Source organism: Periplaneta americana, chromosome 11, assembly GCF_040183065.1.
Source record: "Periplaneta americana isolate PAMFEO1 chromosome 11, P.americana_PAMFEO1_priV1, whole genome shotgun sequence".
NCBI classification, from domain to species: domain Eukaryota; kingdom Metazoa; phylum Arthropoda; class Insecta; order Blattodea; family Blattidae; genus Periplaneta; species Periplaneta americana.
The window spans coordinates 78,207,547-78,232,890 of NC_091127.1; the positions used below are offsets into that span (position 1 = coordinate 78,207,547).

A 25,344-nucleotide genomic window follows, 5' to 3' on the forward strand; every position below is an offset into this window, starting at 1 on the left:
CCATATCTATATGAACTACTATTTTTCACTTATGAAAACCATGAAAGAAATCAAAGTTATACTAATGATCTTTGATACCTAGAAAATTTGCAGTTAGTCACTAATCTTTTGTTTGGAAGATCGATTTATAGAAATAATTGGTGAACGTAAAATTTATATCTGTAATTAAAAATTAGTGACAAAATTAATTGCAAGTAGGCATATAAGAAAGTTGGCGTTTTACAAAAAAAAATATATTACAACGCAGACTGCGTGTCATTAATATAAAATACAACTGATGGGTACCGAACAACAGACTCCTTAAGAAGAGAAGAGTGTACAGCTGCTAAAATTAGAACGCTTTACGTAACCCACGCGCACGTTGTCTGCTATGGCCCAATTGTTTTGGGCTAGAGAGTAGTTTTCCGTGTAAGATGATTATAATAATGACGACAAGTGGAGTGGTGGGGTAGATTTCTCTGCAACCACGCTTACTAGAGTACAAGAGCGAGGGCCGGCGATGCCTTTGCTTCAGTTGCAACTCCGTCACCACACCGGAGCGATGTTACCTCGAATGGGACTGGTGCTTCTATCTGTAGCAGTTTTCCTCGCTTCTACAAGTGAGTACAGCGGCATTACTTCTTAAGCAAGTGTAACTCAGTGTGAAAACGAAGTGCATGCTGGCGAACCTGCCAGATAAGTTGGCTGCAGTTGGACTTGAACCTGGACCCGTAGTCTCACTGAACGATGTTGCGTTGGACATTTTAATCGCATATATAGTGAATTTAACTGAGTGATTCAGTGGAAGAGTGAGCTAGTCACATCAAAATTGACTGTAATTAGTCTATGATGTTCGCATTACATTATATTATTTATTTGAATTATTTGTTAAATTCAGTTTCATATAAGAATTTTAATTTTAATTTTTGATAAAGTGGAAATTTTTGCATGTGGAACACGAACTAAAACATTTTAATTATTTGACTATATTTCATAAATACTTTAATACACGAGACTTCGCTAAAATTTAAAAAGACGAAATTCTTAACTCGTTCACATATTCTTCCTTTAATTCTTATCCGTTTACCCAAGTGATACATGCAATAGTCGCCCTCGACTATCATATTTCATCATATTATAATATCGTCGTTGTTTCTGCAATAACTCCTATGTGCAAAATATAAAATTTTTCAGTAGGAAGGAAAAACACATTTATTCATCCTATGGCAGCCTTACATATGAGACTGTGAATTCTTACATTTTCGAAACGAAGAAATATAATTACATATAAGAGACTTTATTATTTGCTGTATCACCATGTGAGTTATTTAATAGAGAAAAAATCTGAAAATCGATCAATATATCACATAGGAGTTATTGCAGGAACAACGACGATATATTTCTCATTTCAGGACATACTATCAAATCCAAATAGCGAATTTTACTAATTATTTTGCGGCTCCTTCGGGTGCACTCTTTAAAATGCACCTGATCATTAATATGCATATCGATGGTGCTCAACAGCAATCTCGATGTCAAAAGAAATGAACAAAATTAGATTTTACTTTATCCTTATCAAAAAAGTATTTTCGAATCTTCTGTGAACACATATTATGTCAAGGCATGGATACAAACTTTACATGAAGATATCTAGATACCCTTTCATACAGATATTTGTTCGTTATCAAGATATTATGTTTTTTTTTCCTATAAAATGAAATATTTTAACAAATATACCATAGAAAAGTCACTTGAATGCAAGTTTCAATAATAAAACTCTTTAACGCGGTCTATTAATCTATATATAAGTCACACGAAGGTAAGAAGATTTAAAAAGAAATTAATAAAATACCGACGAATATTGGGCATATTGAAACAAATTTTCAAACCTACTCAGGTTAAGAAAAGAACACGACGAAGTATACAACAACTTAGTAGTGGCGCTTTGTTATATGGTAGCGAAATTTGGACACTTCGGTGAAGATTTCTTCTTCTTCTTCTTTTACTTTTGCTGCCAAGCGTCGGATAATCTCTTCCTGTCCATTTCTATCACTTCAGAGAGAAGATTTAAGTAGACTAAATACTGCAGAGATATTTTGAGGAACTCAGTTGAATATACTGGTTAGATCATAAAAGAAATTAAGACATTTACAAGAATAATTGTACCTATTTTAGAAAAAATTAGAAATTGTAAGTAAAATTGGATGCAATATATACTCAAAATAGATCACAGCAGTTTCCCCTCTACAATTTTTTAATTACTGAACCCGAGGAAATAGAAGACTGAAAAGACTTTTAAGATATAATTAACGATTTATTTCACTTGTGTGCCGAAATAGATTACCTGGTCTAGAATCTTGAAGGATTGTCAAGGCACGGGTCTGGCACAACCTTAAAAAAGTAATCGCGCATTTGAAAGTGGAGTTTAATTATTCTCATTCTCAGATTCCTCACAACCATATTTTAATACCATACCCCTCTTAAATTAAGTAGGATTTAAACCTGAACAACTTTTAACCTCGATATGGTAGATATTTCCAAGCCGAGACCGTGAAGAAGGTAGCACGCGAGTTTTGCCGCTTTGTCGAGAGACTTTTGGCGATTATAGCTTCGTATGTGTAACGTGACGTCATTCTCTCTCACAGTAGATAGATAGATGGATTTATTGAGCAATATTATACATGCAGATGTGCTATATTATCAGAATTTTCTCTTAAATCTCATGCACGGATCTTCTGACTGTACGTGTTGTGTAAAACAAGTCCTACTTTGTAGGTTTCACCCCCCTCACATATAATTAGATCCAACCACTCTCCAAAAGAACACACAGCTCTCATAATATATGCATGCTACTGTACTATATAGTAAATTAAGATGCACTGTCTTTTACAGCGAGTGTAGTAAAAGTCATTAGACAAATTAAAATTGTAATATTTGAGAGAGTTAATACTCTAAGTTGTCGATTATTGGATTCAGTTATATCGTATAGGCGAGTTGCAGGCGAGATAACTTTCCAAATAATATTTCTGGAGCCAAATTTTCTATTTCGAAAACAGATTTTAAATATGAAGATAAATTGCCAAATGATGCTATAATGAAATAATGAACATCTATGATATAGATGGAAAGTGTCCATGCATCGGAATATATTACGTAGCATCAGAAATGATATACCGATGTAGGGGAACATGATGAATTCTAAAGTGGACTGGGTTTGAGGCAGTCAGAACTGCTTGTATATTTGTTATCCTCTGATTGAGGTTCTGGTTGATATGTGCATCTATTTTTAGGCAGTACTTCTCACTTGACGATATTATGCATCAGAGGAAAAACAATTGAGGCGGTATCCGGAAAATGGGTCCATAGGTCTACAGGTCCATTTTCGGGAGCATGTTTAAAAACATAACAGAAAAAAAAGATAATTATCATTTTTTTTAAATAATTTAATAAAAATATTGGTCTTGTAAACCAAAAATAAGTAATACCTTTTAAAACTTCAGAAAAAAGACTATACCTTTTCATTAAATCCCAAAATTCGATTCCCTGTTTTAAAATCTACTTGTTTACGTAGTTTCGTTTCAATATCTTGTAAACATAGGGCAGGGTAGCTAATTGAATGAACCCATGCACACTTGTGTAGTTGTGGAACTCAGCAAACATCAGTGAAGATGATCCTCAAAGTGAGAGTGACTCCATCCAGGATGTGCACTAATGTGGGAACTGGCCTCTGAAGATAAACTTTTAAATGAGTGTGAATCCATTCTAGATTAATACTAAAATAATGACCTGCAACCTGTATTCTGTACCCAACAAATATTCTTGATTTTTACGTTTGCGATACAATTTATGACGTAACTAAAAGATATATGTTAGAAATATAATTTTACTAAAATGATTATGAACTTGTAAACCTCAAATGTGCGCTGTTTAATGCTGATGTTTAATTTCTGCTGAAATATAATCATATTAAAATTATTTTGATAAAATAAGCTTGTTCTCTGGAAAAAGTGTCTATAAAATGCTCCAATAAAATATATTTGTAACACTATTAAAGTCGTAATGCATTATTAAAAAAGCTTTTAGACGAGGATTATTGTAACAGTATGCAAACTGTTATTTTGATAAAAGTGCATTCAAATCGCAATTACATAAAAATAAGTCTTACAATCATTGTTTTCTCGAAACATAGCTTTTCTGGCTACCGCCTCAATAGTTTGTATCCAACTGAAGTCTGATTAGTGTAATATGTAGCTAGTCGGCGATATATGCAATGGAGGGGCAAAGGAACTGGCCGCTCTACCCCATTATTTCCTGGCCCAGTTGCCTTGAGAGGTTCAGACCTGTCTTCGGACAGTTGACTAAACCACAACAACAAACAAGTATATTTGTGTTCTTAACATTCCTTGATGAAACAACTTAGTGAAATAGTTTAGTGGTATTAGCCGAAGAAATACTCATTTGATTTAGTAAGCAAAGTGAAATTAACTCATAGTTAATGCTAGAACTCGAGTGGAAGTGTGTTACGATTTTCTTCTTCGAAAACAATGTGTCTGTCATGGTACTTAAGTTTGAATTCATATTTCTTAATGTGGTCTTTTTTCTTCTTGATTGTATTCTAACTCCATTGTCGCTTCGCTTTACTTTATAATGCGTCTTGTCTTTAGTGTTTAGCTTCTATTAATTCGGATAATTCGATATAACCCCTAAGTTTTACATATGAATTTAACTTCAAACAATTTTGAATGCTCAGCTCTCCAGGTCTGTAGATACAAAACTGGTTACATAACTCGAAGGAGTTCATCGGCCACTCTCCCTGCATGCAACCAATTTCCGTAGTACAGTTCCAACGTCTAAGCAAAGCAGAATGTCGTTATGGAAAAGCTGTTGTGATAATATTTGTTGTCATTGCATTTTAAATTAATTTGTCTTTCGGTTTTTCATTTCAAGAAAGACATCGCTATTACAAAATCCAAATTTTAACGTACAATAGAAATTCGTAAAACGTTTTTTATCCGATATAGTTTCTCTGTGTTGCAATTTTTATGTGCAGATCAAGTTTTTACACACGTAACTGAAAATAAATTAAATGTCGCTTACATGATAAAATCTGCTTAAAAGCTGTATACATCGAAATGTATACCTAACTCTTCCTTGACATCATCAGCACACGTTTTTTCTGTCATAATCACCTTCGTACCTTGAAATTTAATTTGGACAGAGTGATTAATGCAGTTTTGATCATAGTTTCACACCTCAAACTATATATATTTTCCATTTCGTAACTTTCCCGGGTTATTTTTCGAAACTCACTAGTGCACCGTATTTCGTGACTGTGCTTACAGATCTAATGTTTTCTTAGTTTGAGATTGACCATCAGACTTTTATTGTTCTTCTTTTTCTTTTTCACATGTTAAACAGAGTGTAAGTAATAATAAACCGTTAACAATAAACCGGTACAATATCCATCGTAATTTAACTTTTTATTTCATAAGTCCAACTCCATTTTCTATTTTATCTTGTAGAACTGAATATTTTTTAGGATGCTATGAAATCAATCAAAACATAACACTTGAGTCTAGGCTACAGATATTAATGTACAATTGTTTTCACCTTGACCCGGTAGCTTATATTTATTAGGTATTTCATCAAATATGCATCTCTTTAGTCAATTGTAGTAATTATATCGAAGTTATTTCTAATATTTTTACATAACATATGCTTCCCACCACATTTCCACATCTAAATCAAATCTCTTATCTATTGGTTCTGGTATTTTATTTCCTTGAAGAGATCACTCATTCTTCAATGTTTTTATTATTTTTCCTCCTTACTTCACTTGCGGCATTAATTCCAAAAACATCTGTATACTTTTCTCGTATAACTTACATCAACTTTAGCGTCACATATTCTTTCTTTTCCTCCACATAATGCATACTTTAAATTTAGTGTTTCTTCTTAAGTTGCTATTCAGACTAATGAACTTTTACTGAATACCTCCTAAGATTTAAGAACTACAATTATATCTACATCTAGCCATAGCTAATGACATATTGCCATCGGCTGGTGTTTGATACGTACAGTTTCATATAGACCTACTTTATCAGCATCGAATATGTAGCAATCATTAAACTCCTTCATATAAGATGTGTAAACTTCTTTTACTGATCACCATGGCGCTATATAAATTGATTTCTAGGTATTATAAGAATATTTGCATTTGTTGTCGCTCTATCATTATGTCTATATAATGAAGGCTCTTATCTCGAATTAGCCCTATTTTTCGTGAAAATGTTTATAATAAAGTCAGAATCGTAGGACTTAGTGTTATGGATTATGCATGTATATTTCCAACTAAATAATTTCCCAATCTGTAAATTAAAAATTGTGAGAACCAAATAACTTTGTTTGTTAGATTTTTCTTGATGACCACATGTATTATTAAAGTTATTTTATAGCTTATTTAAGTTTGTACTTTACATATTTCATATTTATCCATATAATAATAATAATAATAATAGTAACAATAATAATAACAATAATAATAATAATTTATTTTACCTGGCAGGGTTAAGACCGTAAGACCTTCTCTTCCACGTATACATATGTATGAACTTACAAGCTACAGTACACACCTGTGGAGTAACGGTCAGCGAGTCTGGCCGCGAAACCAGGTGGCCCGGGTTCGAATCCCGGTCGGGGCAAGTTTCCTGCTTGAGGTTTTTCCGGGGTTTTCCCTCAACCCAATACGAGCAAATGCTGGGTAACTTTCGGTGCTGGACCCCGGACTCATTTCACCGGCATTATCACCTTCATATCATTCAGACGCTAAATAACCTAGATGTTGATACAGCGTCGTAAAATAACCCAAGAAAATAAAATAAATACAAGCTACAAAAATTCAACAATTTGACTTAGACAGAAGGTATGTGTACACAAGGGTTACTTATGAATTAAACAGTAAAGCACTATTAACTATTAATTAAACAATGAAATACAAACTGTGTAACAGAATTAAACCAAAATGTATAGAATGTTAATATATTTCAAATAATGTTAGATAATAGGAAGAGATTATTGACAGACAATTTTGAAAATACAGCGCTATTAGGATGCATGTCTAAAGAAAGAATTTGCCATATAGTCATGATAACTGATTTTACTTTTCCGTGAAATCAGTCACGGCCAGGTGTATGAGGTCAATACTTACCTACTGTATTATTTGATACTATGCGTGTCCGGCATCCATGCACTTAAATCGTTTTATTGATTTTCGTTACATATATTTCGCCTTTACCTTTTTATACCGAAAAGAACATTGATGAGTTTTTATTTGAACCACAATTTTCAGTTTGTGCAAATTTCATATTCATATTTATGTTCTCCTGTTATAAGGAAATTCATATTTCTTTCCAGACATTTGTAATCTACCTTCAGAATTTCATGATTTTAAAAATAACTTACTCTTTATTACAACAGTATTTGTTACAAGCTTGTCAATGCTTTTTGGTTTTAGTTCATTCCTGCACCTGCATTTTAAATAAAATAATTTTTTTCTTAGCTATTTGGTTAGTGATTATGGTATTTACCACACAATAAAGCCATAATATTCTGGTCTAAAAGCCAAGCTCACTTCGTAATAACACGTAAATGACTTTCTTTTTATTGAACCTTCGCATGTAACTGTTTTTCCATTTACCGCAAGTAACTTTGATTCCATCTTTTTTATAATTTTGAAGGAATATTAACGAAAAACGCCAATCCTGATCGTGATTAATTTTATTTCAAAGTTCTCTAGCCAGTTCTTTTCGCACTTTGTTACTGCTGTGTATATATTATGACAAAGTATAATATAATTTATGATACAATGTAATATAACATTTGTGAAGTGTGTTAATACAATTATTAAGATATGCTCATTTGAGTTTGTGCTTTAGGCCTACCAGATGCTGCTTAAATCATCTGTACAATCAAATCAAAAGTACCCACAATGCTGAGCAACCGTGAAATCTAGGTTATGCATTACTGTTTCTTGCCGAGCGGCAGTTTCTCAGAAATATAAGTTTCGATTCGTATCCATATTTGAAATGTATTTAGTGAGAGTTGAAAACCTATTGTACTCGTAGTCTCCATGTAAATTTTGTTAGCGTAGAAATATAGATTTAGAATAATAAAATTGCTTTCGTTCACAATTTTCACAAGTTTGTGGTAAACTCAATATTACATTATTGCTTCATATGATGTATTGTTAACGATATAAACTGCCAAAAGTATATAGGCAGTGCAGTGAATAAGAAACAAAAAAAAAGTTTCCTTCCCAGGCAAGATTCGAACCACGAAAGTCTAAGTTATCAGTTTATCGTGCTCTAGAGTGAACAAGGCTCTGAAATAAGCTACAAGGGTCGGTCCGGTTTTTTTTTGCCACTATTGTACATGCCGGACAAAATAGCCTAAATAATGAATGTCTATCCTCTTTTCGAAAAACGTTAAACTCACAAAACATATTTTTATTCTGGGAAAACTGTGACAGTTACAGAAAAACAACATTTGACTTTTTTCTTCAGTTATTTATACTCTACCACCAGTATTTCTTTGGCAGTTTATATCATTTACACCCTGAATAGGTCTACAGGTCAGGTTAGGTCACGGTGGCTACGTATGAGTTAGGACGACTCTTTGCACGTCGGCCATACTGAGGCCTATTGTGCACTCCGAATTTGTAGGATGAATAAGGATGAGGGTATACCAGCCCACCGGCCGCATGTAACCCCTCACCCAATGGGGGGCCTCCTACCCCCCACCTCTAAGCAACACAGGATCCATTACAACGGTCCTTCTAAAGTGTCGAAGCGCCCTTGGATATGCTCTTAAGAAATGAATCCTGGCAGAGATATTGTGGAAGGCTGAGAACCCAGGAACAGTTACGGAGAGGATGCCCCCCCCCGTAAGCTGATGAAGACATGCGTCTTGACCTGAAAATGTCTATTGAATGAGATGAAGAAAATGAATGATATGAAATCTAAATTTCTTTTTCTACTCGGGTGGGGAAGGGAAATGGACCGTGGCAATAAAAATTCTAACCCTACATTTGCCTAAGTGACTGCGGAAAACCACGGAAAAACCACAATCAGATTGATAGATCCGGGAATCGAACCACGGACCTTCCAAATGCGAGTTCCATACAGAACGCATGAACCAACTCGATCGGTCATAGGTCTACATATATTGCTATTTCTATTTTAAAATAACTAAACTTCATTTTAATGTAAATTAATTTAATCGCTAAAATAAGCTTAGGCATCTTATTCCCTGCAATTATTCCCCAAATAAACAGTAATATTTTAAATAATTTGTTACCATTGTTTTAAAATAGAATTGAAGTGCCAGAAAACATTGAAATTAATGGAAATTATAACAGTTACATATCTGAAAGCGTAGTCTCTGATTTAAAGAAATATAAATATTTAAAAGGCGTCTGTTATGGTAAATGTAATATAATAAGTATCTTACCATAAATACACTCAATGAGATACTATTGAATACTCCTTAAACATTATTTATTTTGAAACAAGCTTTTTAGTTATAAAATATTAGCATTTATTAAGTATTTTAATACATCGCAATAAATTGTAGGTAGATGTGTTAATTATTATAATTCGTTATTAATATAACTATATTCGAACCGTTAAGTTTCTTAACGACTTCACGTTCCACATGTGGCTGCAAATTAACTTGTGAAATCAAAATGACTATAGGCCTACAGTGCACACGTATATTTTGATTCCTCATATCGATGTCGTAAAGTACCAAAGACAAGCATTTCATATTATATTAAAAACTTAAGTTACCACTTTGATACGAAGCTACAAATGTAATTTTTTTATATCTGACGTAAATGTTTGATGCTCGAAGCTGTAAGAATTAAGTGTGTCAAACAGGACGTGTAAGTGCATGCCATTATTCCTCTTATGTCTCTAATAAGCATTCATTGTAATAGTATTACTAATAAGAATCCCAAACCATATGCAATAAACAAGTAACGCAGCATTCCTTGCTTCAAACCTACTTATTTTAGACAAGGTGAAGCCAACCAGCTCAAACGCCATCGCTGTAAGCTAAACACATACCAATATGCATGCAAATACTATTCGATCTAAATAACATTCATGTAAATTAAGTGACATACAAATCATTGTTTCTAGGAAATTTAAATATAACTTAGACGAAGTCGCTTTTTTAATTCGTATTTCAAATATAAATACTTTATGGTGGGAAGGTTTTCTCAATTAAAATAACAATCCTGGAAACCTTGTTGTGTAATTCAAAATAAACCTAAATTTTGTATACAATTTTTAGAACGAGATTGAAGATAATTTTTCTCAATTATTTGTTTCATATAACTATTAATAGAGCACGAATGTTGGGCAAAATGCATTTTTTAAACTGAATGTATGTATGAAAGACCTATTAGAGGTAAACAAGTTTACACATATTTGCGGACGATAGGCCCAATTTTTATTTCGCCTTTTTTGCTTATTTTAGCTCCCGTTGCCTATTTTTTTTAGCCTTTTACGTCGTTATTGCACATTTTCTATATTTTAATGCATTTAAAATAAACCGCACATAAATTATATCAAAAAATGAAATATAACGGTTGTACAAATTAAAAACATATATTCACCTCACACAAATATTTGCTGAGAATCTTATTCTCCAGCAATGCATATGTTTCCAAGAAGTCATAACTTTTCTCCCCTACCGATTCCATCTTTTATATCCCTTAACAAAGATGTTTGAACAGTATAACCCTCAGTCCTCAGGTCACTTCGGGGTTTACGAGCGAAAGAAAGGAGATAGGGGAATTATTAAAAGCAAGTCTCCAGGTCCCGTTACTGTTGTCGCTTGCAAGCACATGTCACGCGTACTTTGAAGCCTCTAATCCCTTCTCACATCCCTCTTTTTGAGACAATACACAGTCGGTTTTTCCCGATCTCTGAATGAAAGTAGGGACAGTCCTTCTGAAATACGCTGTTTTAAGTTTGCTCCAATCACTTCAGTAAAAGTAGAAAGATCTTTTCCGCCATCAAAAACGTTCTCTCCGACAGGCGGCGCACTATGACAGTTGACAACTTAAAAAGCATCTTGTTGTGACAAGTAACCAAGGAAAGTGAGTACCGTAAGGGATAGTTTATGAAGTATTTGTCTATTTTTTGTCTGATTTCTTTAATAATAAATGCCTATTTCACTGCCTATTTTTATTATTTTTATTGTCTATATGCCTGCCTATTTTAACCAAAATAAATGGCTAAACATCTGGGCTCTAAATTAACTACATCCATCATATCCTTCACAAACATTGATAGTGGCACTACATACAGGAAAGGATATTTATGCTTCTCACTGTCTCATTATTGTATTCCGGGGAGTTCATTACATGTCTCGACCTCACAGCTATGGATAATCTGTAATGAGAAATTATTCGAACCCCGAACGCCTTGTTGAATAAATTAAGTAAAAGTATCACTTTTATACGCCATGAAGGCGCTTGGGAGGCATGGAGGTAGAGCATGACATCGATACTACGAAGAGGTGCTGTGGTCGGTACCACACCCCGACTGCCTTTTACCCTCGGGACAGACGCAGTACTCAATTTGGCCGTTCTGGAAGATTTTGCAAAAAAAAAAAAAACTGTTTAGTTCGTACTCAGTTGCTCTAGCAGTTGTTCTATAAAACCATTCACAATAGTGTCGGCCTGGGTGGCGCAGTCGGTATATATGTCCGACGTTGTGGGCTCGATCCCGGCCCAAGTCGATGGCATTTAAGTGTGCTTAAATGCGACAGGCCTATGTCAGTAGATTTACTGGCATGTAAAAGAACTGCGGGAAAAAATTCCGACACACCGGCGACGCTGATATAACTTCGGCAATTACGAGCGTTGTTAAATAAATCATATGTTTATTATTATTATTATTATTATTATTATTATTATTATTATTATTATTATTATTATTCACAACAGTGATATTGCATTTAAATAACGGCTAAGTGAAAACTTATAAAATGCCTTAGCTACAGTGTTAGGCTGTAGATAATAAATAACGTATTAATACTAAAAAAATCAATTTTAAATTGAAGATAAGTACTGTTAAATTAATGCCGAAATCAACATTTTAAGCACAACAAATTATTACAAACTTGTGAAAAATTCGAAATAGCCTATTAAAACACTACATTTCTGCACTGTCACTTACTAATTATAACAGAATTTTTTTTTTAATTGAAGACATGAATTATTAACGATACTTTCAACCGCATAATTTTCCTCAGGATGTGGCAAGTCTTGTATCTCAAGAGTGCATATATTTGTTTCATATATTAATAGCGTCAGAAATCTCTCTCTTCTGTTTTTATATACTCTCAGATAGTAAAATTTACCTTGCTTCCATTGTGCTTGTAACAACCAACAAATTACATGACGCGAGGAAATTGCTAAGAAATGGAGTTTATTATGCAAATATTATTGCAAGGACTAATATAATTTAATTTCTGGATTAAGATCTAAAGTCATTCTATTGCTTGCGTGGTATGCCGACATTTCTTCTTCTCTTAGGTGCGTACACCTACACCAACACACGAACCATACTGTATAAACCTCCTATACTCAATAATCATTTAGTGAATATCGTTAATGTGACAAAATTTTCACGTATCACGTAGGGTAAACATTGGTAATTTCGTGGCAGTGGTTATTTCGTGATACTTCTTCTTTGCTCTTTTGTGAACTAACCAATGGTGTTACATGATCCAAATTTCCGCCAAGGGATTGCATATGTTATCCAGTTTCCAGAAACATACAGCTAAGCTTTGTGTGACTATTGTAGTTGCTTCAGTGAGCTTTTATGTTTGAAGAGAGCAAGTTTGCGTCGACTTCTCAGGCGTACAAATTTTGTGGATGTTTGTAATTACATTACAGGCTTATTACTAAAGGTAAGCATATGATATTTGGTACAAAGATTTATTGTATCTTCATGAAATTTTAGGAAATGTTTTTGGAATTTTAGATACATCTGTAGTCGCCATATAGGCTTAGCTTTACTGATAGAAATCTTAGCTGTTTGAGGCGAAATTTTGTTGGGCATTAAGCGTTACATTTTACATTATTTTAAAAATTGTATTACAATAGGAATTTTAGAAATCTGAAGACAAGATGTGATAACAAAAAAGAAAACGGAGACGCAATGGGTTCAGTGTAGTTTCTGTTTGAATTGTTACCATGCTAAGTGTCAATGAAAAGTGCTAGATGACTTACTTGCAAGAATTGTGACAGAAGATGAAACATGGCTCCACCATTTTGGACCGGAGACAGAGGCAGACAATGGAGTGGCATCATGAAAATTCACCAAAGAAATAGACATTCAAAAGTACACCTTCGGCAGGAAACGTTATGGCTACTGTGTTTTTCGATTCAGAAGAATTCTTGCTTGTGGACATCATGTCACACGGAACCACCATTAATTCTGACGGGTATGTTGCAAATCTCAAGAAACTTCTAGTTCGACTGAGTCGTGTTCGACGACATCGGGAGAAGCAGGATGTTCTGCTATTGCACGACAACGCACAGCCATATGTCAGTCACAAGACCACAGACCAGATCAGAAAATTCGGATAGACAACACTGAAACACCCGCCTTACAGTCCTGAACTGGCACCGTGCGATTGCCATCTCTTTGGTAAACTGAAGGATCCCTTCGCGGAACGAGGTTAGAAGATGACTCCCTTGTGCACGCTGCTAAAGAGTGGCTCAGACGTGTTGGTCCAGACTTTTACCGTGCTGGTCTACAGGCCCTCGTTCCTAGGTTACGTAAGGCAGTTGAAAGGGACGGGGATTATGTGGAAAAGTAACATTTTGTTCCTTAAGGATGCATCTACATTCTGTGAAAATAGCAAAGCTGTAGGATAAAAATATAATTTTTAAACAAACGTTATGCATTACTTTTGGAGTTACCCTAGTAAAATAGGCTAGGCCTATAGTAAAGTCCGTAATAAAAGTGTTCACCCTTTCAGGGCAAAGAAGATCACTTTTCAATTTGAATTTTTACTTTGACTTCATTCTTATTATGTGTTGATATGTATTTCTATGTTTTCTTGCTATGAATATTAGACGGAATTACTATGTTTGAAGTCTTGTAACAACAAATGAGAATTTCATTTGACTTTAATGAATTTTTCCACAATTCTACTACCTCTCACGAAATTATCAATGCAATATCACGAAATTACCAAGGTTATCACGAAATAACCAACCTTTGTAGGCGTGTTCGCCTGTTCATCCGACGCTGCGTGCGGGCGTGGGTTCGATTGCCACTTGGGCTGATTACTTGGTTGGTTTTTATCAACCGTAGAGTAGTGCAAGTGTACATAGTGCAAGTTCCAATCTTCAACAGAGGAAATTCTCTTCAAAATATGTGACTGGTTCTCAGTCAATAAATGAGTATTAAATTGTAACAAAACTAACATAATTCAAGTCCACACCTGTGGAGTAACTGTCAGCGCGTCTGGCCGCGAAACCAGGTGGCCCGGGTTCGAATCCCGGTCGGGGCAAGTTACCTGGTTGAGGTTATTACCGGGGTTTTCCCTCAACCCAACACGAGCAAATGCTGGGTAACTTTCGATGCTGGATCCCGGACTCATTTCACCGGCATTATCACCTTCATTTCATTCAGACGCTAAATGACCTAGATGTTGATACAGCGTCGTAAAATAACCCAATAAAATAAAATAAAAACATAATTCAATTTAAATATTGTCCAAATTCAAGCGCAATAATTAACAATAGGTTCCTATTAGAAACAATAACAACCAAATTTCTTGGCTTAAAAATCGATAATGAGTTAAATTGGAAAAATCATATTAAAGAAATTACACCCCAACTAAATTCAGCATGTTTCGCTATTAGATCTATGCAAAAGATAGTAGATATCAATACCTAAAAACAATATACTTTGCATACTTCCACTCGGTAATGAGTTTTGGAATAATATTCTGGGGAAATTCCACAGATAATAGGCCTAATAGTATATTCCTACTACAAAAAAGTAATTAGAATAATAGAAGATGCCAAATCTAAGGAATCGTGTAGGACTATTTTTAAAAAACTGCAAATAATACCCATAGCTTGTCAGTATATTTTTTCATTAATAATCTTCCTCCTATGTAATCGTGGAAACTTTGTAACTAATTCAACAGTTCATGGCATAAATACGTGTCAAAAATGACTTTCATACTCCATAGGCAAGTCTATAGTTCTATCAAAAAGGAGTCCATTATAATGTTAATGTTATGTTTTATTTAACGACGCTCGCAACTGCAGAGGTTATATCAGCGTCGCCGGATGTGCTGGAATTTTGTCCCGCAGGAGTTCTTTTACATGCCAGTAAATCTACTGACATGAGCCTGTCGCATTTAAGCACACTTAAATGCCATCGACCTGGCCCGGGATCGAACCCGCAATCTTGGGCATAGAAGGCCAGCGCTATACCAACTCGCCAACCAGGTCGACAGTCCGTTATATGGCAGTAAACATTTTTAATAGCGTCCCTATGGATATATATAAAATGAAACTCAAAACATAAGAATATTTAAGGCCAAATTAAAGAAGTAAATTCATGACATTCAACAACGCTTCATGAAATTGATACTAAAACTTTGCGTTGTACTAGTAGACTATATTGTAAACCTCTTCTGTATATATTTCAACTAGACTGTGACTATAAATTAAGACTTTATAGTAGTATTAAGGTTTTTGACATGTTCCATATTCTAGCTGTGACGCAATGTATGGATACTATGGAATGTTAATAAATACAATACAACACAATAGCAGATCTTCGACCTTGACTTGCCAATATCGCAAATTCCAGCGACGCTAAACAAAGTAATAGCTGTTAACGTAGTAGTTGATACAGCGTCGTTAAATAACAGACTAAAAAACTGAATTTACTTCGTAATATTATTAATTACATCCCGGTTGGCAATGCACCATACCTCGTAGCTACAATTCTGCCATCGAGCGACAGCGCCAGACAATTTATTAGCAACTAATTTAAAGTAAGTTCAACGATCCTAAAAAATTAAAAACTTATGGGATATGCTGGATATGTTTAATAACCAGTCTATATTGACATATTTGCTTGTTAAGAAATTCGTATTGAAATATAAGCTTCTATTTGATACCAATCCTGCCTCAACTGACGAATATAATTGTCAAAAGCGAACAAAGATCACATTGGCACTGTTACATTTTAAATCGAAATTGCTTTTTGATTGGCTTTACAATTTCCCTGTGTGAAGCGATTACCATAAAACTTTGTTGAATTATTTCCTATATTATCGCTGATGACAGTCGTTCCAATAATGATTATTCAATGAAATTCTTTTATAATTATGACGATTTTGTAATTGCCCTATTCTAATACAGAATCGATATCAAAACAAAAATAATTGTTTCCAGCTTTCAATATTCAGCTGTTCATTTTGTTAATACCAAGTGAGGTGAAATAATAGTTCAATTGTTATTAACTTTTTATTTTATTTTGCTTTTGTTAAGACTGCACTAAATTCTGTGGTGAAGTAATTACACTTTCCATTGAAACGCAATTTCAGGTTCTAGTGATCTAAAAAACACCCTCACTGAGGTTCAGTGTAGCGTATTTGGCTATAGATTCACCAGTCTTGAGTTCGCTTCTCTGAGCCACCTTGATAGCTCAGTCGGCAGAGCGCTGGCTTACGACCACAGCGGACCCGAATTCAAATCTCGGGTTCTGTCATTTTTTCCTCGTCATTCCATCAACACTCTCCAAAATTATCCTTTCATTATCTGCTCCGCCTCTAAAAATATGGCCTTACTTGCGTTTACGTGACGTCGAAATGACTGCTCGCATGTTAGGTTCGAGTTCCGGTCACACGAGTGATCTTCTTTTAAAATTAATTCCATAGTGACACTGTGATAATATAATGTTGCAGTTGGGGTTTTAATTTTGGTTCTCCCGTTTTTCCGTGTTATGCAACTACAGTAGATGGGCAAGACCTGTCCTGTGACCTTATCATGTGCTGTGGCTATATCACCAATGGGTACGGAAGGAGAAGATAGGTTTTAGTCTAAGATGAACTTCCGTGTCGGTAGATTCATTTAATATTAACCATCATAAAACAAACTGTTTCTGATAGCTTATTCTTTCCCCTCTCGCACAGCTCACATGCCAGGTCTCGCCTCCTCATCTGTACATCAGTCCGTCAAATCCCCATTTTATAGCATTCCCATATTTCCTGCTGGCGAACAACAAAATAAGCTGGTTCTGGCATGCATGGGGTAGTCTGCTGGCTGCCCGAATAGGCTACACAGTGAACCTTAGAGTATAATAGTAAGTTTTTATGGGCTGGATATAACAGGATGCGAATAACAAAATAAAGTTCATATAACTGTTTTTAATATAATTATTATGCTTTCTTTAGATCAAATATTAAAATATAATAATTAAATCACATTAAATCTAAATATATAATAATAATAATAATAATAATAATAATAATAATAATAATAATAATAATAATAATGACAACCTTTGGGGAGGTCGAGATATAGATGGGAGGATAATATTAAAATGTATTTGAGTGAGGTGGGATATGATTGTAGAGACTGGATTAATCTTGCTCAGGATAGGGACCGCTGGCGGGCTTATGTGAGAGCAGCATTGATCCTCCGAGTTCCTTAAAAGCCATAATAAGTAGTAGTAGTAGTAGTAGTAGTAGTAGTAGTAGTAGTGGTAGTGGTAGTGGTAGTGGTAGTGGTAGTAGTAGTAGTAGTAGTAGTAGTAGTAATAGTAATAATAATAATAATAATAAAAATAATAATAATAATAATAATAATAATAATAATAATAATTCTCTAACTTTTCTGTTATTTGTAGATTTTGAGAAAGCCTATGACCGACTAAATATGGAATATTCTCCATGAAGCAGGTATTCCTCAATAACATATAGAAGCCATATAGAGTCTATATCATAAGTCAAAAAGGTAAAATTTCAAAACACATGTTTACAAATAGGGGAGTAAGACTATGACCGACTAAATATGGAATATTCTCCATGAAGCAGGTATTCCTCAATAACATATAGAAGCCATACAGAGTCTATATCATAAGTCAAAACGGTAAAATTTCAAAACACATGTTTACAAATAGGGGAGTAAGACAATGTTGTTCACTTTTGTACTCTAATTTTTAATACCTATATGAATAGAATATTTAAAGAATGGAAACAGTCTACAAACTCTGGTATCAAACTGTCAAGAAATGAAATATTTCAATCACTCTTACATGCATATGATCTGGTAATATTAACAACAACTGAAGAAGATTTACAGAAGGTGGCCTAGCAATTACACTAAACTGCACAGAAATATGACATGAAAATATTTACTTGAAAAACGAAATCCATAGGAATTATATATACATAGAGTCAAAATTGAAACAGAAGGACATGTAATAGAACAGATATCAACTATCTTGGAAATTTAATACTAGAAAGTAAGAAGAATCTTCAGTAGATATAAAATTAGACAAATATAATACGTTAAATGGCATAATCAAACGAAATTTCGGTAAATAAATTACGGCTGAAACAAAAATAAGACTACATAACATCAGTTCCAATCCCACACTTAAATATGGCTTAGAAGAATGGGTATTAAATCAGTGAGATAAGAAACTGGAGGCACCACAATAAGATTCCTGAGACCACTTCTGGGATTCACGATATTGAATTAGAAAAGGAATTCAGAAATTATAAAACAATAATAGTTAATAATTTAATAAACGAAATCTTATATTACTAAAAGAACTTTGAAGAATATGTTATCAAGATGGAAAGAGATAGACTTCCTAAATTAGCAATGCATTATCAATCACAGTGAAACAGAGACCAAGGAAGACCTAGACCCTGTTTGATCCAATTTTTACTTTACAGGCAATAGTTCCTTTCACAAATGTTCATGATGATGATGATGATGGTAATAATACAATAATCATATTATTATTATTATTATTACTAGCCGTACCCGTGCGCTCCGCTGCACCTGTTAGAAATAAATATACATAAAGTAATTACATAATTAAATAGGAAGTTTGATCCAGGGAACAACTTTTACAACAGCGCAAGATAATCTGCTGCGCTCATTACCCAATTTTTTTTGCATTGCATTTATTGCATATATATTTTATGTATTTTAATACGATTCAATTGAGCATAGTTAAAATTTGAATTATAAAATAATGGATTGCTAAGCTAACGTACTATTACTACATACTAAATCAATTTACACTCTCGTTGTTCGTTAATTCTCTGAGATTAAAATGAGTGTACATAAATATTATTTTAAAAAATACAGAAAACGAATGTACAAAATAGCCTATCAAAGTTTCTGTGCATAAGAAGCTATTTTAATCTTACCTGTTCTCGATTTACTGAGACGTTACTGTAATAACATTATAGCATTATGTCCATCTAGAGAAACTACACTTTCCAATGGTAAATAATAATTAATTATACAAATCGGTTAATTTAGCTTCTGATATTACTTCATACAAACACAGAAACATTCTCTGTAGGCTATGTTTAATAGCTTTCAATTCTTGATGTCCAAGGCCCCTGTTTCGATTGTTGCTGTCCAAGGTCCCTTATAGACGAAGTCATTTGCTCTTAATTCATTGCACCGTCTTAGATGGCGTTATTTTAATTTCAAACTCATTTATCTCATTAAATATCAGTCCTATCAAAATTTTGTAAAGAATAAAACTTATCGAAAATCATTTTAAAGAAACTTTTGTTATGTAACATTTTTCACAAAAATCAATAATAAGCGAGATATTTCGATTTATTTAATTCAGGCCCCCTTATAACCACCCTTCTAAATAAAGTATTTTGAATGGCATATAGCCTAAAATCTAAGTTACAACGAACTTAATTTATATTCTAATTTTCATATAAATCGGTTCAGCCATTATCGCGTGAAAAGGTAACAAACATACAGACAGACATACAAACAAAAATTTCAAAAAAGCGATTTTCGGTTTCAGGGTGGTTAATTATATATGTTAGGACCAATTATTTTTGGAAAATCGAAAATTACCAGAAAAATTTCGGCTACAGATTTATTATTAGTATAGATTATTATTATTATTAGATATTATTATTATTATTATTATTATTATTATTATTATTATTATCGTTATTACTTACTTATTTACAAATGACTTTTAAGGAACCCGCAGGTTCATTGCCGCCCTCACATAAGCCTGCCATCGGTCCCTATCCTGTGTAAGATTAATTCATTCTCTATCATCATATCCCACCTCCCTCAAATCCATTTTAATACAGTATTATCCTTCCATCTATGTCTCGGCCTCCCCAAAGGTCTTTTTCTCTTCGGCCTCCCAACTAACACTCTATATGCATTTCTGGATTAGCCCATATGTGCTACATACCCTGCCCATCTCAAACGTCTGGATTTAACGTCCCTAAATATGTCAGATGAAGAATACAGTGTGTGCTATTCTTTCTCTGTTCTCCTGTAACTTCATCCCTTTTACCCCCATATATTTTCCTAAGAACCTTATTCTCAAACACTCTTAATTTCTGTTCCTCTCTCAAAGTGAGAGTCCAAGTTTCACAACCATACAGAACAACCGGTAATATAACTGTTTTATAAATTTCTAACTTTCAGTTTTTTGAGAACAGCCTGGATAATAAAAGCTTCTCAACCGAATAAGAACAGGCATTTCTCATATTTATTCTTCGTTTAATTTCCTCCCGAGTGTCATTTATATAATTATTATTATTATTCCTATTAATCTTTAGGTTTAGAAGTCACGTTAATTTTATGTCGATGATCTTAAATTTTGCTAAGTTGCTAAATTTTTAACACCAAAATTCCGCCTCAAATTTTTAAATAAATGTCATATTTCGTAAATAAGCTTAATTGCTTCTGGAGTTATACAGTAAGTTAAATTTCAGTATGGAAGTCAAACTCTTCGCTATACTAAATGGTTCACATTATAACGATGACAGTTGTGAATGGCTGGCCATCAGAGACAATGTTACATTTCCAACATCCCATGTACAGTGACGTCAAACGAAACATTATTACCATACTTGGAATAGCGAAGTTAGTGAATCGAACATGACCAGTCAATTTGAAAGCGAACACATACTGTGTTCACGAATTACACACAACGCAAACAGAAAGCTGCTGAATCCTTTCCTCGTCCAGCAGTATTCGTGGAATTAACGTAGTCGAGTATTTCCTGTAAAGAAGTGGAATTAAATTGAAGGGAGTTCTTTTCGAGGTCTGCTAAGTAGCTCTTCAATTAAGAAAATTTTAATAGCAGTCCTATTCTAGCCTTTCAATGATTGCTCGCCAAAGAATCTTGAGTTACATTCATCGTTTACCCTTCGTCCACGTTTGCCTAATGGTTACTACTCGAATTGCTATAGAATCCGTGGTTCGCATAAACGATAAATGTCAAAGGCGACAAAACTGAAATCTATGTGCAATACAGGTAAGTCGCAGGTACAGTGTAGTAATTTTAGAGTACAAAAAGGCAGTTTGTCTCTTTATTAATATTATTAATTGGCTTATTTTACGAAGCTTTATCAACTGCGATGATTACACTGAACAACAAGAATTTTGCTCCGACTTAAAACAATGAATCCCTTATGGTTTGGTGTGCGCTGAACCCGAAAATGCATCTCTTTCCTTCATATCACGTAAGATTTTTAAGATATACTATTATTTCACTTTTCGATAAGCGCTCCCCAAGAAACATCTGGTGGGAGTTGGGAGTTGTAAACCAAACAAAAGCCAATGCATTTTATGAGTTTATGCTCGACCATGCCGAAATGTAGTAATTATACACCTGGTAGTAGTCCTTTAATGGACCTCATTAAAGTACACCTATTCATTAAAGTTCAGGTTTTCGATTTTTCTCGGATATGCAATCGAAAGACAAAGAGGGAAACGTCACGGAGGCTGCATATCCAATACTGTCGCAGAAGGTTATGTTCTGTTACTATAACAATTAGCGTTAATTGTAAATAATATTCAAATAAATTCAATCTGTCATATCGTTTTTCAATTCTAAATCAGTTTCCAGGTTACATCAAAATTAGTTCATGTTACATTACATCAAGGTCAATGGCATTATTGTTCCTCGGAAAAAATCAATACTTTCGCGTCTGCGCACATCTCACAATTTAAGAGCTATGAACAAGGTCACTTCCGATCTTCTGTCAGATACAAATAAAATGAATACTTTTGAATAATTTCAAGTTAGAAATATGGTCGAGCATAAAAAGTCGTATGAAACTTGCCTATAATGGTAATTAAGACGCTCGTATGAAAATTATGAAACTCGCTTGCTCTTGTTTCATAAACAAACATACTCACGTCTTAATTACTATCATTATAGGCTCGTTGCATAATGTACTATTATTACCTATTTTCGGTTTCTTATGGATGTTAGCATGTTATTTTGTACTTCTAATAAATAAACAGATATTGGTCCCTTTTATTTAGTAAATTAGATAACAGTTCAAAGTGAGATCTACACAATGAACAAACAAGGGTGTGGTTTTCAGTATTTAAAAGAAAAGTTTACCGTTTTGAGTAAAGGTAAATTAAAAGAGATCATTTTCATCGGTCCACAAATTCACAAATTTATGGCTCATTCTTTGTTTGAGTAAAAAACTTTGTTACAGAAAAAATGGCATGGCACGCTTTCAAAGATGTTTGCTCAAATTTCCTTTGAAATTCTAGGTCAGACAACTACATAGAACTAACTTGTGGAAACCATGTCAAGTGCACATGGGGAAATGGGATGTAATAGCCTATGTCTCTCAAAATACACTTTTTATATTCTCATTTGTATTTATTTCCTTCTAATCTTGGAGCGGTAAGCGACGAGCATGGGAAAAGATTTCATCAAGAAATATCTTAAATGGAAAGGTGATATAAAGGAAAATCATCATCCAGCATGCTTGTAGACTATTATTGGTTCCTTGTAAAAGACAGTCTCGGGTCTAGTTATAAATAGAAGTTATCCAGAAAATTATTTTACATCCAAGTTCAAATTCCGAGATTTTTCTCATTATACGCACGAAATATTTTTATTGTTGTGTTTTAAGCTATGTGACATCATTTTTCTGTGCAGTATATATCTTTAAGTATTATGAGGCAATTTTAATCTCTACTGTGGTGTAATTTTCCAGTAGCAATGAAAAATTAAAAAAAAAAAGTTTTTTTCATAAATAATTCAATTCATTTTCCCCGAAAAATGGTACGTCATGGGGCAATTTGGATTTTAAATTCAGATTTAGGGCACACATATTAGTAATATTCACCTATTTTTATTTCGAAGCAAGACAAAAGTAAAAATTTGTTGTTCAGTGTTATCTAGCGCCCAAGTGAAATGTAGGTGATAATGCCAGCAAAATGAGACCAGGATCCAGCGTCAAAAGTTACCCAGCATTTGCTCTGAAGGAAAATCTATAAAAAAAAGTCCCCACCTGATAACCAACCATAGTTTGAACCCGAGTTCATAGTTTCGCAGTCCGACATACAAACCATTACTCCACGCAATGGACTATTTTGTCTATTAATAAGAGGGCTAAAGAGAAACTTACCGTCTATTTTCTAGCCCAAATGATCTGTTTCGAGAATAGATGTCGTTGCACGACCTGTTGAATCGCAAAGTTCTCTGATCTCCATCACGAACCAACATTTATTTCGAATAAAAGTATAATGAAGGCTTCTATAAGTTTGTAAAAACTTTAGAAAGGTATGGAACGAAATGTAATTAACAATAATCTGGCTACATTTCATGAGGTCCTGGGTTCGATTTCCGGATAGAGCACGAACATTTTTTCTTAAAGAGATTTATTCCTGTGTTCTTCCACGGTCTGGAATTTAGATTAAGTTTAGATTTAAGATCTCTTCCGGCGCCATATAATCATGATCATCTTATCATATCATCGGGTTATTGTAGCTCCGCCTTCTAGGAGCCTCAAACTCAGAAATGGGTTACACTTAAGCTAATGCCAGAAGAGAAGACCAGAAATGTCGAAAGACAGCCTAGTGATATTAGAAGAAAATGTTAGATGTTACCGAGGTAGATATAGTACTTAGGGCTAAACTAAACACCATTTTGATCTAGTTTAGAAGAACAGGCACAATCTATTATAAAAAAAAGGCTCTATAGCACAACACTTCAGTATTGCTCCTTTACCGGCATGCTAATTCATCATTTTTGTGTGGTTTCTGTGTTAAAAATGACGTTAAGTGCATTGTAATGCCACGTTACATTAATGATGTTGAACCAATTGGAAAGGTCGTTTACGTCAAACAAAGTGATTATGGTCATGCTGGGAATTAGAAAGGAAGAAGTCGGCCTTAGCCTGATTGCAATTGCTGTATGCCACTAGTTACATTAAGAGCAACTACCTATGTTATATCAAATAGTCTTAGATTTTTTATTGGTATCAAATTTTAAGATCATTTCGAGTATTGAAGTGTCATCATCCGTCTATGGGTCACATTAAGTAAAATATTCGTTCAGAACCAATTGACGATACTGTACACCTAATACAATCGGCAATCTGAAGACATTCACTTTACTTCTGCGTGAAATTTTATGAACGTTGGTATATTTTTCTTTCTTTTCCCTTCTTCCAAAGTAGGCATATTGCCTGTTCTTCTTCTTCTTCTTCTTCTTCTTCTTCTTCTTCTTCTTCAATAAGTTGCCTCTGGATTATCCTTCCATCTGCGCTTGGGACAACCTATAGCCTACTCCGTCTACCAATTGGTACTTTGTATCTTAATACTTTACTATTCTTCCATCGTCCATGCGGATCACATGATCATCCCATTCATGTGTTTCAGTTTCTTATCCATACAATGTTCAAAAAATTTAAATTATGATTTATTTAACGACGCTCGCAACTGCCGAGGTTATATCAACGTCGCCGGTGTGCCGGAATTTTGTCCCGCAGGAGTTCTTTTACATGCCAGTAAATCTACTGACATGAAGCTGTCGTATTTAAGCATACTTAAATGTCATCGACTTGAGCCGGGATCGAACCCGCAACCTCGAATATAGAAGGGCATCGCTATACCGACTACGCTACCCAGACCGAATACAATCTTTAAATCCTACATGATTTGTTCATTTCTGATTCTCTCTCTTATTGTTTTATTTTCAATTGTTCTTAAGACTTTTATTCAGCGGTTTCTAACATGTGTCTTTTCTTTGATATCGG

The 25,344-nt window shown here is 34.1% G+C and overlaps 1 protein-coding gene across 1 annotated transcript in view; it reads left to right on the forward strand.

The window, feature by feature from the left end:
- Nucleotides 1–492: 492 nt before the first annotated feature.
- The window catches only part of LOC138709111 (protein Skeletor, isoforms D/E-like), a 316,549-nt gene continuing 291,697 nt past the window's right edge, over nucleotides 493–25,344 (forward strand). The window contains exon 1 of the mRNA XM_069839643.1: nucleotides 493–599. Coding sequence (XP_069695744.1) covers nucleotides 500–599 — 100 coding nt within the window. The 5' untranslated portion in view covers nucleotides 493–499. The remainder of the gene's footprint in view (nucleotides 600–25,344) is intronic.